This window comes from Gekko japonicus, unplaced genomic scaffold, assembly GCF_001447785.1.
Source record: "Gekko japonicus isolate JY-2015 unplaced genomic scaffold, Gekko_japonicus_V1.1 scaffold224, whole genome shotgun sequence".
NCBI lineage: Eukaryota > Metazoa > Chordata > Lepidosauria > Squamata > Gekkonidae > Gekko > Gekko japonicus.
The window spans coordinates 1,215,542-1,232,197 of record NW_015170894.1 but is presented as its reverse complement, the minus strand read 5'-3'; the positions used below and the strand labels follow the sequence as shown (position 1 = coordinate 1,232,197).

Sequence of the window (16,656 nt, the reverse complement as noted above, 5' to 3'; positions counted from 1 at the left end):
TCCCTCCCCTCTCCAAGCCCTCCTCAGGCTCCACCCACAAAATCTGCAGTTATTTTGCAATCCAGAGCAGGGAACCATATGTGCTATTGTGATGTCAAAACAGGAAGACCCATATCTAGGGTTGCCAGGTCTGGGCTGGAAAATACCTGGAGACTTTGGGGGTGGATCCAGGGGAGGGTGGGATTTGGAGAAGGGAGGGGCCTCAGCATGGTCCAATGCCATGGAGTCCACCCTTCAAAGCAGCCATTTTCTCCAGGGCAGCTGATCTCTGTCAGCTGGAGATCATTTGTAAAAGCGGGAGATCTCCAGTCCCCACCTGGAGGCTGGCAACCTTAGCCATATCTTTTTATTTAGAGTACTTATGTACCCTTGCCTTTTTCCCAACATGGTCAGGACTCACAGTGGGTAAATACAAAACAGAAAAAAAACCTTCTCTTCCATTATATTATTTAAAACATAAAAAATAATAAAAACAAGTAATTCAAACAGATTGTTAAAACAAATAAGCTAGGGCTTGTTCAAGTTGCCCCAGAAGCACTTTTAAATAGTTTTGTGTTACAGCCTTGCTGGAAGCAGACAGCCTTACCTTTTCTGGTTGGTTGTTCCACAGCAGATAGGGTTGCTAGTGGAAGGAGATTCACCTCCTGTAGCAAAGTCCTCCTTGCTGGCGAAGTCACTGAATCTCTGGTGTTACAGCATCATTGGCAATGCACTGATGTCACTTCTGGTTGTGCCAGAAGTGATGTCAGCATGTTGGGACACTGGTGTTTCAGGGGTCATTTCGTAGAAAAAGAGCTAGGGGAACTCATTAGCATAACTCATTAGCATATGCCACACCCCCTGACATCACCGGAAGTGTGTCATAAGGCCACACACCCCATCCCCAACGGTCCCGCCCGCCGGTGGCGGCCTTGCAGCTCCACTGCTTAGCCCCATGAGGGGCCCGGCGATGGACCTGCAAGGCCGGCGAGAGTGCAAGGAAGCCCTGCGAAGGCCCTCCCTGGCCCCAGGCAGGCAGGGGTGGGGAGAGGCAGGGAGGAAGCAATTTACTCTCCCTCTTCTCCTGCCTCCTCCTGGCTGAATGAGGGCCGGAAGCGGGGCGGCCGGAAGCAGGGGGCGGGGCTTCGTCATGTGCCCCGCCCCCCGTACCTCACCCGGGGGAACTGCGATCCCCCGCGATCCCCCCGAAATGACCTCTGTGGTGTTTGCTCCTCATTCCTCCACTGTTTTCTCCTGCCTCCAGTGGCCATATGGCAGCCCTAATAGCAGAGGAGCGGCAACAGAAAAGTCAGGAGCCATAAAACAACCATATTCTTGGGGAGGGTGCTAGGAGGCTGTTGGGTGACCTTGTTGTGAGGAGAGCAATGGGTGTACAAGTTCATACTAGGGCAGGCATACCTTCAAGGGCTGCTCTGAGCTCCTTGAAGGAAATAATATGTTGTTCAGTGACCCTGAAATCCAATATTCCTGTGGCACTTCCCTACAAAACTGGCACTATCTTGGCTCGTTATGAAAGCTAGAAAATGTTTTCCACATTATGGGGGGAATCAGTGAGACAATAGCTCAAATGCTACAGTGGTAATTTCATTCATTTTGTTTCACATCCCCAAATTATTGTTCGTTTGTTTTTACATTCTCTGCATCCAGTGACTACTTGGCAGGAGTGTTCCATGACATCTTCACCTTACGTAAGGTTTAATTTGTTATCTCCTCCTTAGCATCTGGCTAACAAAAGAACTGAGGATGGCTCCAACTGGCTAAAAAAAAACACACCCAAAGGGTCACGATCAAGGGCACTATGCCAAGGCTCCTGACAGGAACGTCTCGGTTTTGGCCCTCTCTGGGAGGAACAAAAGTGTAATCCCTGCCCATGAGTCAGCTCTGAATTGCTGGGCCCTCTCAATATGTAAACTTGTCTGCAGCTTTTTACCTCATGACGACTCTGGCATGCACAGCAAGGCTTTAGTCCTCTTCTTTCTTGCAGCTTTGCCTTTGTGGTCTTTGTTACTTTTTTAAAAAAACTTTACTTAAAACAGACCAAGGAACGGCCATGGGTACTTCCAATACAATGAGTCTCATAAAGAGGAAAATCTTTTCTAACGTTTGCTTGCTGAGAGCCTGAAAAATACTGGGTTCGATGCATGGAGGACTCGGACCACGACATGTGTTCAGACGTGTTTATTGTACTTCACAACAAGACACACAAAACGGCCTTGAAAGGCCAACTATATACACTCCACCCGGCACACCTCTGTCCCCATTGGAGGGTTTGAATCTCCCGCCAAGGGTGCTATTGGTGGACTCCCGGTGGACTAGGATCCTAGGTCCCCTTTGTGTTTGGGGACCAAGCTCCTGCTTTAGCCACGGACCCCTGGTGGCGGTCCGCGTACATAACAGAGCCACTGCTAGTTAAAATAGTAATACTGTGCAAAATGGGCTATGTAGCAAATATACTTTCTTTTAAAAAATACCCTTTCTCCAAGGAGTCCAGGGCACTGTATCTGGTTCTGTAAGATAATGTGTTCCATCTAGGGTTGCCAAGTCTGAATTTCGCCGCAGCAGGGGACTCCTGGCTGGCGGCTGGAGTGTGTGCGCGCTCAAAGCACGCACCACATCCATGTCACTCAGAAGTGACGCGAACACGCCGGGCACGCTGGGGGTGGGGCCACGACTATCCGAGGGGAAACCATAGAGTCTTCCCTTGGATGACCGTGGCCCTGCCCCCAGCGTGCCCGGCGTAGTCGCGTCACTTCCAGGTGATGTGCACGTTGGGGTGGGATTCCCCCCGGGGCCCGATCCATCGGTGGTGGGGAACGTGACTCTTGGGCGGGGGTTTCCCTGCCCCCCAGGGGGACTTGGCAAGCCTAGTTCCATCCAGTCCCAATTGACTCATGGTGACCCCATGAAGTACCACCTGATGGGCTTTTCAAGGCAAGAAATAAGCAGTGGTGGTTTTGCCATGACCTTCCTCTGCATAGCAGCCCCTGTTTTCCTTTGTGGCCTCCCATCCCAGTACCAACCCCGCTTAGCTTCTGAGATCTGATGAGATCGGGCTAGTCTGTATTATTAGGACTATAAAACTTGGTTTAACCAGACAATAACCCTGTGAATAGGATTGGGTGAAAAAAAGTAACTTACCCATGGGTGATCCAGCAAGCTTCATGGGAGAGTGGAGTTTTGAACTTGATTCTCTGAGATCCTAATCTCACAGGTTAACCACGACACAACACTGGCTCTTAGTATAAGGCAGTTTTGCACATCCATAGCTAGAATGCCATAAATGAGAGATGCTGTCATCTGAGTGTAGTATAACTCCAAAGTGATTAATTTACATATCTCTATCTGTCCACCTAAGAATTTGCAAGATAGTGCCATCCTGAAAATAGAAAAGAGTATATACAAAACAGACTACTATGCTGAATTAAAAATTATGATTCTTATTGTTCAGGTCCTAAATGGCTTGGGTAACTGAGGGAACATCTCTTCTACTGTCATTATGTGCCAAGTAATATCCTGTTCACAAGTCCTATACTGTGTGCCCCCCACATGCAGAGTGAGATGGGTGGCACCAAGTAGGGCATTTTCAGTGGTGGCACCTCATCTTTGAAATGCTCTCCCATGCTAGCGATTACCTTATAATCCCTTAGGCACTAGACCAAAACATTTCTTTTTACCTAGGCCTTTAAACTTAAAGCTGTTTTTATGGCCTGCTTCTAGCCGGAAGAGAGTTTTCTGTATTATCTTAGGTGGCTGAATGCTGTTCTGTTCTGTGCCTTTAGCTTGTTTTTATGACTTGTTTTATTACTGATAAATCTTAAATTGTTGTTTTCATGATTTCACTGTTCAGGCAGTCTGGAGATCTATGGGAATTAAAACTGACCTCCACATTACATAGATCAGTTCCCCTCTGAGGTCCCTCGCCTCTCCAGACCTCACCCTTTCCAGGCTCCACCCCCAAATATCCAGGAATTTCCCGACCCAAAGTTGGCAACTCTAGTTAGCCACCTCAAGCATTTCTCTGAAAAGGTAGCATGAATTAGGGTTGCCAACCCCTCCCCCCCGGTTTGCTAGGCATCCCCCATTTTGGGGGGGAATTCTAACCCTCAAGCATTTCTCTGAAAAGGTAGCATAAATTAGGGTTGCCAACCCCTCCCCCCCGGTTTGCTAGGCATCCCCCATTTTGGGGGGGGAGTTCTACCCGCCCTCAACACCCACAGCCACCCCCTCTCCCTTCTCTCTTGAGAGAGAGGGGTGGCTGCCTTTAAGTTCATGGAACCCGCGTTTCCTCCCAAGCCCAATCTCGGCTTGAGATCAGGCTTGCAGGGAAATGCCAGCTCTGCACTTAAAAGGAAAACGCCGGCTCTTTGCTCTTAAAGGGGAAACGCTGGTTCCGTGTACTTAAAAGGGAAATACCGGCTTCTTTAAGTGCAGGAAACTGGCGTTTCTGGAAATCGGGTGTGCAAGCGGGGGGGGGGGGGGGGCGGACATCCCCAACATGATGTCATCACATCGGTGATGCCCCCCCCTCCAGGAACGCCCCCAAAGTCCCCCGCTGGGGGCGGAAGATGGACTTGGCAACCCTAGCATAAATATATATTGTCTAAACAAGCATATAAAAAAACCCAGCTTAGAAGATCCAGGGCAAAAGTTAGAATGTGCCAAGATGTGTCTGTTTTCAGCTTTATCTTTTGGGCCTAGCTAAATTCACTGCCACAGGAAGTGGTGGCGGCTACAAGCATGGACGGCTTCAAAGGGGAATTAGATAAGCATATGGAGCAGAGTTCCATCAGTAGCTATTAGTCAGAAGGTATAGATAGGGACTCTGGGGCAAGTGATGCTCTGTCTTCTTGGTGCTTGGGGGGGGTCAACAGTGGGAGGGCTTCTAATATCCTGGCCCCGCTGGTGGACCTCCTGATGGCACCTGGTATTGTTGGCTACTGTGTGACAGAGTGTTGGACTGGATGGGTCACTGGCCTGATCGAACATTGTTCTTATGTTCTTATGTCCACTGACCTCACTAGTGTCCCGACCCCACTGCTGGACCTCCTGATGGCCCTTGGTCTTTTTGGCCACTGTATGACAGAGTGTTGGACTGGATGGGTCACTGGCCTGATCGAACATTGTTCTTATGTTCTTATGTCCACTGACCTCAAGATGAAACAACAACTTGCTACTAATGGCAAAGCAGTTTGTCTGCTGCTGAATCACAGTGCTGCAAAACTGATGAAAAGCTGCCATAAAGCATACTGCTGGAAAAGGTAGTGAATGTAAGCAAAAAGGTAGGCTCCCATTTTGAGTTTCCTACAATCTAAATTTTAGAAAGACAATAGAGGAATGGTAGAGGAAAGGGTTTTATGGGTATTTGGGTAATTGAAGTGGCACATACAGGTTGAATATGGTCTCTTTTAAATTAGGGACTGTGTTTCTTATTTAATAGCTACACTTTATCAAAACAAGATGTGGAAGCATTTTTTGTCAAAGCACGTTTACTGTGTGCTGCTCAACTTTATTTATTTATTCATCCCCAGTGGGGACTCAAAGTGAATTACATCATTTCCCTCTCCTCTACTTTATCCTCACAGCAACCGTGTGAGCAGAGCTGCCACTTACTTGGTTGTGGCAGGGAAGCTCCAGGCAATATTCCCTGTCCCCTGTCCTCACTCAGTGGAGCAGTTGGGAGGGGGATCGATTGGTGCCATGACATCAGTTTCTGTTTCAGAAAATGAAGCAATATCATGACACTCTAGGAACTTTTGGATCTCTGTGGTTAAAAACCATAAAGATTTGGAATTTCCTAAAGTGCTGTGATGTCGCTTCCTGCTCCAAAATGAGAACCGACATCCCAGCATTCTCCATTCCCTTGGGCTGTCAGATCTCCTTGTTATTTACTGCACTCAGTATCACACTTCTATGACTGGGCAAAACTCTACTATATTAACCAAATTTCCCAGTACTCCCACTATGTTGGGAGCAGTGTTCCCTCTAAGCTGAGTGAGTGTGAGCTAGCTCACAGTTTTTTAGCCTCTGGCTCACACATTTTTGTCTTCGCTCAGGAAGGATGGCTCCAGAGCAAACTAATTTATGCAGCAGTCAAAACGCTTGCTCACAACTTTAACGCCAGTAGCTCACAAAGTAGAATCTTTGCTCAAAAGACTCTACAGCTTAGAGGGAGCATTGGTTGGCAGGTGGGGGGGAAATGAAGGGAAAGAATTGCCGTTGGCACAATAGTGTTTAATCACTATGTCATGCCTCTCGGAATAGAGAATTTCCAGCCATTCCTACTGAGACAAGATTTCCCACATAGTTTCCGGTAATTCCCAGGGAAGCATGACATCACCTAACACACTGTGCCTACAGCATCCCCATGTCCCCATTCCCTAGCCTCCCTTCCACTCCCCCCATGTTCTTTTCTTTTTCAATGAAGCAAAAACATTTTATTAAATACAGGGGTGATGCTATTTTCTCTTAATCACTTTATTTCCTTCTCCTTTCTTTGGCAGTCCTTTTCCACATAGCTTCTTCAGTCTTTTCATCTCTTCTTTGAAATCTTCATGCTCATCTCTGTAGAGACCATAGAAGTGGAGTTTCCTCATCAGGCTGGAGTAGATGTTGTGGGGAGGATACCAGTTGTAGACCTCTTTCCGCTTGGCCGTGGGTGGCTCACTGAGCAGCTTCACAACTTTCATGGACTTCGTGTTGGTCTGGCCTTTTCTGCACAAATGGGTCTGCCTGCTGTTGCATTTCTGTCCCTCCACCTCATCAGCTGGTTTCCGCAATGATTGAGATGCAAAAACTAAATCTGTCTTCTCTCGCAGCGCAGCATCAGACTTCCCTGTTTCCGGGAATTCTGTTGCTGCGCCACAAGAGGGAGCAAAGCTCGTTTTTGCATCTCGGACTGCAAATATCATTGCGGAAACCAGCCAAAGAGGTGGAGGAATAGAAATACAACAGCAGGGAGAACCATTTGTGCAGAAAAGGTCCCAGTTGAGTGACTTCTCCAAATAGCTGTGCACTCAGGCAGGCGTAGCTGGAAAGGTTGAAGGACATCTCAGAAGGTTAAAGGGGCATATGAGTGCCTCTTTTGAACGCACTGGAGCACCCCCTCCCATGCTCTAACTGTGAGGTAGGTTAGGTTAAGAGTGCGGGTCTGGCCCGAGATTCACCCAGTGAGCTTTCATGACAGAGTGGAGATTCAGGTCTGGGACTTCCATATCCTAGTCTGACACTCTAACCACTGCACCACATGGACATTATCAAATTACATCACTCAGAAAGAACTTTCAAACCAGCTACTTGGCTCAGCTCTGCCTTTCTCCTTTTCCCCAATCTTTGCAATCCTCCCACAGATAGGATGAGGTACAGCTCGCAATGCCAAAGTACAACTGTGAATACTCAATGCAGCACCTCATGAAGTTCACAAAAGAGCCCAATTTTAAGCTCACATTTATTCTCGTACACACATGCACGATCTACACACCAACGTTCACATTCATCAGAGAGCAGGATTTTGTTCTCTGATGTCACATTTGTACAGCTGCCACAAGGAAAAGAGAAAAACAGGGGGGTAAAAACAGAAGCAACATGGTTTGGGAATGAAGTGGGTTCTGTGCTGAGAGTTGTCAATAGGTTCCTTGTTGCTAAGGAACTATTTCCTTGGTAGCTGTATGTTTGCCACATCTTGCTAAATTGGTGTCATAATCTCAGACAAAGAACATCCTGTGGTATCTTTAGGGAAGAAGAAGAAAAAAATTCAAACCGGGCTGGAAGTTTTATATAATAATTTTAAAAAATTCTAAATCATTCCAGCGTCTGCTGCAAAAATAACTACTTTTACTGTGGAAAATTGGTTCACTATCTGCCTCGTAAGTAATGGGGGAAAGTAAGTATATATTTGACGGAAGATAAAATCTTTGCAGCCAGATCCCTGAAGCTTTGAATAGTCCACTTTTAGGAAATCTCTCGCAATGCAAGTTATGCGACAGTAATATATTTGGAAATGAAGGAAAGGGAATTACATTTTCTCGTAACATAAAAAAGAATGTGTTGTTATTTCAGCTCGCATGTTATTTTACTGCATCATGAAAATGGATTATGATCACAGATTATTGCAATCTGTTAAGCATGCTAATGCATTTGCAAAAAAAAAATGTGCTCAGATAGACCAAATTTATGCAAACAATTCCATATGATTTCATGAACCATTCAGGTATATTCTTTGATGCAACTGAACTTTTCACAACTGAACACTCTTACTAATATTAGTTAATGTATACGATAAAGCTATTGAATGGCTACTAAACTCATAGCAGCATGTTTGCAAAGTGGAACGTCCAAATGAGCCAAGTCACAACATGAGCTTTGTGCTTGGATGTATTCCCATCTAGCAACTCTTGTTGGTGCCATTGCTATCACCACTACTAAAGACCATTACTGGTGGAATAAAGTGCAATCCTAAACAGAGTTACACCCTTCTAAATCCTCTGAATTCAGTGACCTTAGAAGGGTGTAACTCTTCTTATGATTTCACTGTTTTAGATTCAATTGTTTGTGCTTTGTTGTGCGCATCTAGCGTATACCCAAATACGAATGTGCATGCATGTTAAAAACATTCAGTGGGATCAGATGCACAAAGTCACCCAAATGTATATTCATATCAGTTGTGCGTGCAATTTTCTTTGCTACATCAGAATGCTTTTCTGCAACAGAGGAAAAAAGAATACCTGCAATTAAAATTAGTTTCAATATGAAAGAGTAAAGGCAACCAATGTGAAAGTTTTTCTGGGTACTCCACCATATTTTGGTGATTGTTACTATTTGGCAGCACAAACCTACTGAATGTATTAGCGTACTTATTATTTTATTTTATTTATTTAGAACATTTATTAGCCACCTTTCTCCCTTGTAGAACTCAAGACAGCTTACAATATAAATAAAAGGATGATAAAAACACAATAAAAAGAATATGAATAAAAACAACAATTATAAAAACATGTAAAAGCTTGCCATTTAAAGGCTCCTCCTGCTAGGACTGCCAGTAAATAAAAGCCAAATCAGTCAAGTACAGTCCTAAATAAAACTGTCCTCAACTGCCTCCTGAAGATTGACAGTGAGGGGGCCAGGTGTACCTCCCTAGGGAGGTTGTTCCATAATACTTGATGGCACCATTGTTCATGGGGGGGACAAAGGTCTTAGGTTGAATCCCTGGAATCTCCAGTTAAAAGGCTTATGCATTAGGTGCTATGAAAGACTGCTACTTGGGAACCTGGAGAACTGCTGCCCATTCAGTCCTGACCTTGACAGACGAATGGTCTGACTCAGTAAAAGGCAGCTTTGTGTATTCAAGTGTGTATGGGCAAGCATCCATTAAAATAACATGATGAAAAATGGTCCTTTGGTGTCCTGAAAATACCTGTAATGCTTTTGAGCCCCAGTCTGAGGGTGGGGCTCTTTTGGATGGTTCGGGGGGGGGGGGGCAGCATGGCCAGTGTTGTTGTTTTTTTGAGGGAGTTGCTTAGGGTTGGCAGGTTCCCCCTGGCTACCAACAGGGGACGGGAAGACAGGATTGCCAGATCCAGGTTGGGAAACTCCTGGAGATTTGGGGGTGGAGCCTGGGAAGAACAAGGACCTCAGTGGAGTACAATACCATAGAGTCCAGCCCCCCAAAGCATCTATTTTCTCCAGGATCTCTGGAGATGAGTTGCAATTTCCAGGTGCTATCAACTGGATTCCATCAACTGGGTTCCATTTTATCCAGCCTATCCTGCTGGGCTCCATCTGGCCAACCATAGTGTCTTTTTGGCAGCTTCAGTTGCTTGCTCCATCTCACACCAGGGAGGTCTTCAGGCATTTCTTTGCTAGTGCTTGTCTGCTTCCCTCTAGATCTTTTATGTTCTGGGGAATGGGGGGAAGATAGCCACTCCATCGCTGGAAACCCAGCATCACTTCCAAAACATCCGTGTTTTCATCCAGATGGGCTGGTCATGCCACAGAACTGCCACTCCACCCTGGCAGTTGCTCCTTGCCCTAATATTGACTCAAAGCGGAGGAATGTGGTATCTGAACAGATAATCATCTGCCAAAGGATAGGGTGCCACAATTCTGCCACATTTGCCACACAGGGTGCCAAACATCTATATTGTTTTGTCAAGAAGTACAAAGATCATTTTTACTGACAACAATTGTCCTTAGACTTCCAGAATTGTGTGGGAAAAGATAATTATCCAATATTATACTGGTCCCTGGAACCTCTTCCCCAAACAGAAAGGCTTCCAACTACTTCTTCTGTGTCCTTTATGTCATGACCAAAGATCCATGTAGTCCAACATCCTGTTTCCCACAGTTGCCAACTAGATGCCTCCAGAAGGCCGGGAGCAAGGTCACACAGCCATCTCTGATGTTGATCCACAGCATCTGGTATGCAGAGGTATTCTGGCTCTGATTTTGGAGGAACCATTCAAGCATCATGGCTAATAAGAATTCCAGATGCAGCCTGACCAGTTGGGCAAGCTGGTTCTATTGGTAAAACTTTCCTCCATGGATTTGTTTCATCCCCTTTTAAACCCATTGAAGGCAAGTGGCTGTCATTACAGCCCAATGGGACTGAGTTTCTCAATTAAATTATGCCCATGCGCGAAGATGGACTTTCTTTTGTCTCTCCTGAATTAGTTGCCCCTAAGCTTTGTTTGATGCCCTTGAGTTCTAGTATTTTATGAGGGCGGGATATAAATCGAACTAATAAATAAATATTTCAGTCTACTTTTTCTTCATCATAAACAATTTTATAAACTTCCTCACAAAGGCTGTGGTCAGCATCACATGCAATGTGACATCACTTCAAGGGGAAAACCTGGAAGCAACAATGGAACCACTGGAAAACTCTGTGGTTTTCACCAAGTCCTAGAGCTACCCACGGTCACTTCCAGGTTTTCCCCTCAAAGTGACATCACGGTTCATGCACTGCAGTGGGTTTTTCTCCTCCTGCCATCACTCTACCAGAACATTCTTGAAAATAACGGCTTACAGCCTGCTCAAATGAGTAGTGTAAAGCCATACTGGCATACTTGTGTATCCCTCAGCAGTAGCTCCTCAAAGCAGGGAATTCCCCACGCCTGGGCCCTTCCTTGAGTGTCTTTAGGTAAGGTTGCCTGATTCATGCAAATAGGCTGCTCAAATGAGCAGTAATTTGCACAAAGGAACTGGCTGACAGACCATCTGACCCAGCTCCAAATCTCTAAAAAACGTCCGCTGGATCGCACAGTTGTCTGCTCTAAAAAAAACCCAGGGGCCCTATTTAAGATGGCTGGTGAGGCAAGTGCCATTTTGCATTGGCATTTTGGCATCATTGGCATACCTCCTCGATTATTGACACTGGCGTTCTCTTAACAGCCCGGAGAGCCGCAGCCGGCACCTTTTTGTATTTGTCACTGTCACTTCACCAGTGTTCGGCATTGTTCAGGAAATTGTATGTGTAAAGCAAAAACTGCCTGAGACCAACTTCAACAAGGGAGCAGGGATGTGAGGGTGCTTGAAACTGAAACAGAGGTTTTATGTGTCCTATTATGTGCCCCAGCAAGAGTCATAAATAATTGTGACAAGTTTTTTTTTCTCCCCCATTGTTACATGTGAAAGTCCTTGACTGCTCCTCCTGTCTGGCTCCCCTTTCTCTCTCTCTCTCTCTCTCTCTCCCCCCCCTCCATGCACTGGAGCTGCCAAGATGCATGATGATAGATGGCAGTGTGCAGCAAATGACAGCCGGATAGATTTTTAGTTTGTGCTTTAGAGGGAATCAGATATGCTGTATAAAGCAATAAAAAAGCACACTCACAAGGTGGGTTGAAAATAGCTAGCGCAGCACTAGTCTACTTTGTTATTTATCAAAAGTCAAATCTTTCAACATGCAAAGTCCTGGTGGTGATCCCTCCCCCTTTCTGGACACTAGTGAAGAGTGACATTCCTGATTCAGATAGGGGAAGGAGACAATTAAGCAAACGTCTTGTTAATGGGGAGGGAACACCAGGAAGATATCCAGTGACTAAAGACGCCCATCCTCAGTGGCCTGAGCCTAAATAGGAGATGGGGGAAGCTTGGTGTTATATTCTTAATGCTTGATATCAAAAGAAGGAGGAAGCATGGTTTCAGACAGGATCACAGTTTAATAAGTCTAGTTCTTTCTCTGGAGGTACAGGGAAGACAACTTCCTTTCTCCCTGTTCCTGCCCACATCAAGTCCTGGAGTGGATTAGGACAGTCTAAAACACTGGCCTGGATTAAAGGAACAGAGTTGTCACAACACCACATCTGGGTCGAGAACTTTAACAGGATCTGTTCATTAGTAAAATTTTTACAGTGGCATCCTGGGCAGAGGTACACCCATCTGAACCCACTGAAATCTCCTCACCTCTTCAATCTTAAATGGTAGTACTGTCTTTACTTACTTAACTCTGAAAAGGGAAGTATTAACCTTGAGTGTTTTCTTCCTTCTTCCAGTTCATTGAAGCTTCTGCAAAGTCAGGGAACAGAGAGAAGCGGCATCACAATGTCTCAAATCCAGAAGCTTTGTTCTGTGATACACCGGAGCGGCCTACTTTCAGGGAGAGCTGCTGGCCCAGCCTTTCATTAGGGTTGACTGGCAACTGGCAGGAGTCAGGGTATGTGGAGCATGGGGGGGGGGCACCATCAATGATGATGTGACATTACTTCTGGGAAAAACCATTAAATACCATCTACCCTCTGTAGGAATAACCAGACATTCTATGGTAAAACTACATTCCCTCTAAGTGACACCATACTATCGCCAATGGCTGCTAGCGGTGGGAAATATCCTGCCCCAAGTGGGCCTTTGGCAACCCTATCTACTGTGCACCACTGCACCCTCCTCAAAAAGGTCGGCAGAGAAAGCTGACCTTGCCTGGAAGGGCCCAATGAAAGCTGTACAGAGCAGCTGACTGAAGGGTCCAACAAGATCTAGGCTTAGGGTTGCCAGGTCTTACTTTGATCCCGGTGGGGAGCTCCAGCCCGGCTCCTGGAGTCTTCTAGTGTGATGACGTCAAGTGATGTCATTGCGCTGGGCATGTCATTCAAGGGACACTTGCCATAGAGTTTTTACCCAAATGCTAGAGCGTCCCTCACACAACATGCCTGGCATGATGACTTCACTTCCGGGTGATTTCATCATGCCATGATGTGACATTACTTCTGGGAAAAACCAGTAAATACCATCTACCCTCTCTAGGAATAACCAGAAATTCTATGGTAAAACTACTTTCCCTCTAAGTGACACCACACTATCACGGGCATGCCTGAACTCTTCGAAGGCAGGGCTCTCCTGCTGGCCAGCTGGCCAGCGGTTGATTGGGGGCGCCATATTTGGGAGAAACCCCGCCCCCATCAGGGTCCTATCTACTGTGCACCACTGCACCCTCCTCAAAAAGGTCGGCAGAGAAAGCTGACCTTGCCTGGAAGGGCCCAATGAAAGCTGTACAGAGCAGCTGACTGAAGGGTCCAACAAGATCTAGGCTTAGGGTTGCCAGGTCTTACTTTGATCCCGGTGGGTAGCTCCAGCCCGGCTCCTGGAGTCTTCTGGTGTGATGACATCACCCGGAAGTGATGTCATTGTGCTAGGCATGTCATTCAGGGGACACTCACCATAGATTTGTTACCCAAATGTTAGAGCGTCCCTCACACAACATCCCTGGCATGATGACTTCACTTCCGGGTGATTTCATTGTGCCGGGCATGCCTGAACTCTTCGAAGGCAGGGTTCTCCTGCTGACCAGCTGGCCAGCGGTTGATTGGGGGCCCCATATTTGGGAGAAACCCTGCCCCCATCAGGGGGTTGGCAAGCCTATCTAGGCTGGTATCCAATGGATTCCTCCCCCTATTCCTCTTCCTTCTGCAGTCCCTTTAAGTTCCTGTGGTCACAGATTCTTCATGGATGAAAAAATTGTGCCCTCTGGTCTCCCACTGATTGCCAGGCCATGCAGCCCTGCCTCTCTTCCACCAGCTCACCTTAAAGCCTAATTAGTTTACTCCAGCGGGAGACTTGCTAACCAGTCTGAGACATCCCTTGTGAGGCTTGGCTAGGGTGGCCAAATTGACATGGCAAATTGCTGGAGATCTGGGAGTGGTGCCTGGAGAGGGCAGAGTTTGAGGGGGAGAGGGAGCTCAGCAGGGATAGGATGCCATAGCGTACACCCATTCTCTCCTGGGGAATTTAGCTGTGTAGTCTGGAGATGAGTTGTAATTCCAGAACATCTCCAGGCCTCACCTGGAGTTTGGTAACCCTGGGTCCTCTGCTGGAGTTTCAGACAAAAAGGGGCGGGGGTTTTGTCCATGAGGAGGACCCATAGGAGGAGTTTGGGGAATGAGAAAAGAAAGAGAGACTTCTGCAGAAAGGAGGGGAAAAAAGAGGTTTCTGAGGAGAATGGAAAGACTGCTGAAGAGAAAGGGAGAAAGAAGCTACCTGAGGTGAAAGTGTTCTGTGCACACAGCTGTAGCATAGTGAGGACCCTAAAGAGAGTTTTCACCTCCAGAGATCTACAAAGTGGCAGCACTCCTACAAACAGCCTGCTAGACAGCCGGCAGGAAAGTCAGGGAGAGGCTTTTAGAAGGCCTCAGGGAGTAAAAGGGATCATAACAGCCCAGGAGAAACCATTTATACAGGAATAAGATTGTAGTCTATTGCAATGTTTTATTGTACGTATCATCTTGGTTTTTACTGCACTTTCCTGGTAACTTTGAGGGTTTTTTTCCTACTCTGTGTATGTAGGTCTGCACTTGCAACACCCTGGGGAATGGCAAGGTCCTTCCAACCTGATCGGGGCAAGGTGTTGGAAAGTAGCCTGCGGCAGCAGCACACCTTCTAACAACAGTTAGGCCTGCCAACCTCCAGGTGCCGCCTCAAGACTTCCTGCGAGGACAATTGATCTCCAGATGACCAAGATCTATTCCCCTGGAGAAAATGGCTGCTTTGGAGGGTGGACTCATAAGAACATAAGAGACGCCAATGTTGGATCAGGCCAAAGGCCCATCCAGTCCAACACTCTGTGTCACACAGTGGCCAGAAATACCAGGTGCCATCAGCAGCTAAAGAATTCTAGATAAAGGTTAGAACCAGGGTGTCTTCTACCCAAGGCTCTTTTTGTAGCAGGAACTCCTTTGCATATTACGTTAAACACCCCTAAGGTAGCCAATCCTCCAAGAGCTTACAGTAGCCCCTGTAAGAAGAGCTCTGTAAACTCTTGGAGGATTGGCTACATTATGAGTGTGTCACCTAATATACAAAGGAGTTCCTGCTACCCATCAAGTGGCAAGACTGTAAATATTCCTGAGAATAACATCGCTTGCATCAGTATTCTCCATCTTTAGCTTTTGCAGTTTGAGACCATCAATCTGAGTTCATGGTCATTTTAGACTACACTAGATCATTACCAGCCCTTTCTAATAGTATTGCAAAAGGAGCCAGAGGCCATGGTTAGCTTTTTAAAGAGGCATTTTATTTTCAGATGCCAGATTTGGGATCAGGATTCTCTCGAGATAATTCCTTTTAGAGTAGCGTGACCTGTTCTATTTAACTGAATTCTGAAGTGCTTTTATCTACTCCACAGCAGCAAAAGTGAACACTGAAATGCTTTTGCAGCATGAGATATAAAAAAGCAAGCTGGATCTAATATTTAATTCTCTCAGTCCCATTAATTCAATATTTCATTTTCCCAGATCCTCACATAGCAAGGTATGGTTCTTTCTGGATGGTGAACATGACTAAAAGCGAAAGGAACTGAGGAAAATATTGTACTAATTTATATTAAATAAGCAGTTTGGTTCCAGTTTGGTTTTGTTACAAGTGAAAATTCACTAAAGAGTTCACTGTAATTTTATTATTCTAAATGCAGACATTCTAATATCACAGCAGGTCAACATATTTGCCCTTCAGTCTTCTGGGACATGCTACTCAGTCTACATTTACCTGTCCTTTTCCCAAGTACCTGAAACTGAAATCGAACCTGGTAGGATAAAATGAGCAAAATTATTATTATTTCCCAGACCTGATGATCTGTACTTTATATTTACATATAAGTGCTCTAGAACAGCATTCATATTATGTATTGTGTGTATATGTGATATATACGACTGATATCTATTTTCAAATGCAGTATGTGAAGTAGCCCCATTGAAATCAGTGGGACACTCAACATGCATAGTAGAAACAAGAGTGTAGCCACAGTGTGTGCTTTCATTCTTAAGGTGCTGCCTTTTATTATACTTGGAAGAACTGAGCAAAAAGGTGCTTCTAATTTCCCACAAAAAGTTTGTGGTCACTGACTTTAAACTTGACAACATCAGTTACAGCTGTATAGTGATACTAGGGAGCAAAGCCCGTTGTGGATGAAGACAACGGGCCTAGAAAGGTAGGTTGTGTGGGTGGAAGGAGGGAGGGAAGGAAAGAAAGAAAGAAAGAAAGAAAGAAAGAAATGAAGAGGGGGGAGAGAGAAAGAAAGAAAGGTAGGAAGAAAGGAAGGAGGGAGAGAGAGAGAGAGAAAGTGGGGGGGGGAGAGAGAGAGAGAAAGGAAGGAAAGTAGAAGTGAGGGGGGCAGCAGCTGGTGAAAGCCTCTCTGGCCCGTCCGGCTAGCCGGGCAGGTGGGGGAAGCAGCGCGGGGGG

At 46.0% G+C, this 16,656-nt stretch overlaps 1 protein-coding gene across 1 annotated transcript; it reads right to left on the bottom strand.

The window, feature by feature from the left end:
- Positions 1–6,455: 6,455 nt before the first annotated feature.
- On the bottom strand, positions 6,456–7,047 carry LOC107116554 (28S ribosomal protein S33, mitochondrial-like). Its single transcript, XM_015418490.1, has 2 exons — positions 6,987–7,047; positions 6,456–6,706 (listed from the first exon to the last, which is right to left on the bottom strand). The coding sequence occupies exons 1-2, from the start codon at positions 7,045–7,047 to the stop codon at positions 6,456–6,458; spliced, it is 312 nt and encodes a 103-aa protein (XP_015273976.1).
- Between the last annotated feature and the right edge of the window lie 9,609 nt (positions 7,048–16,656).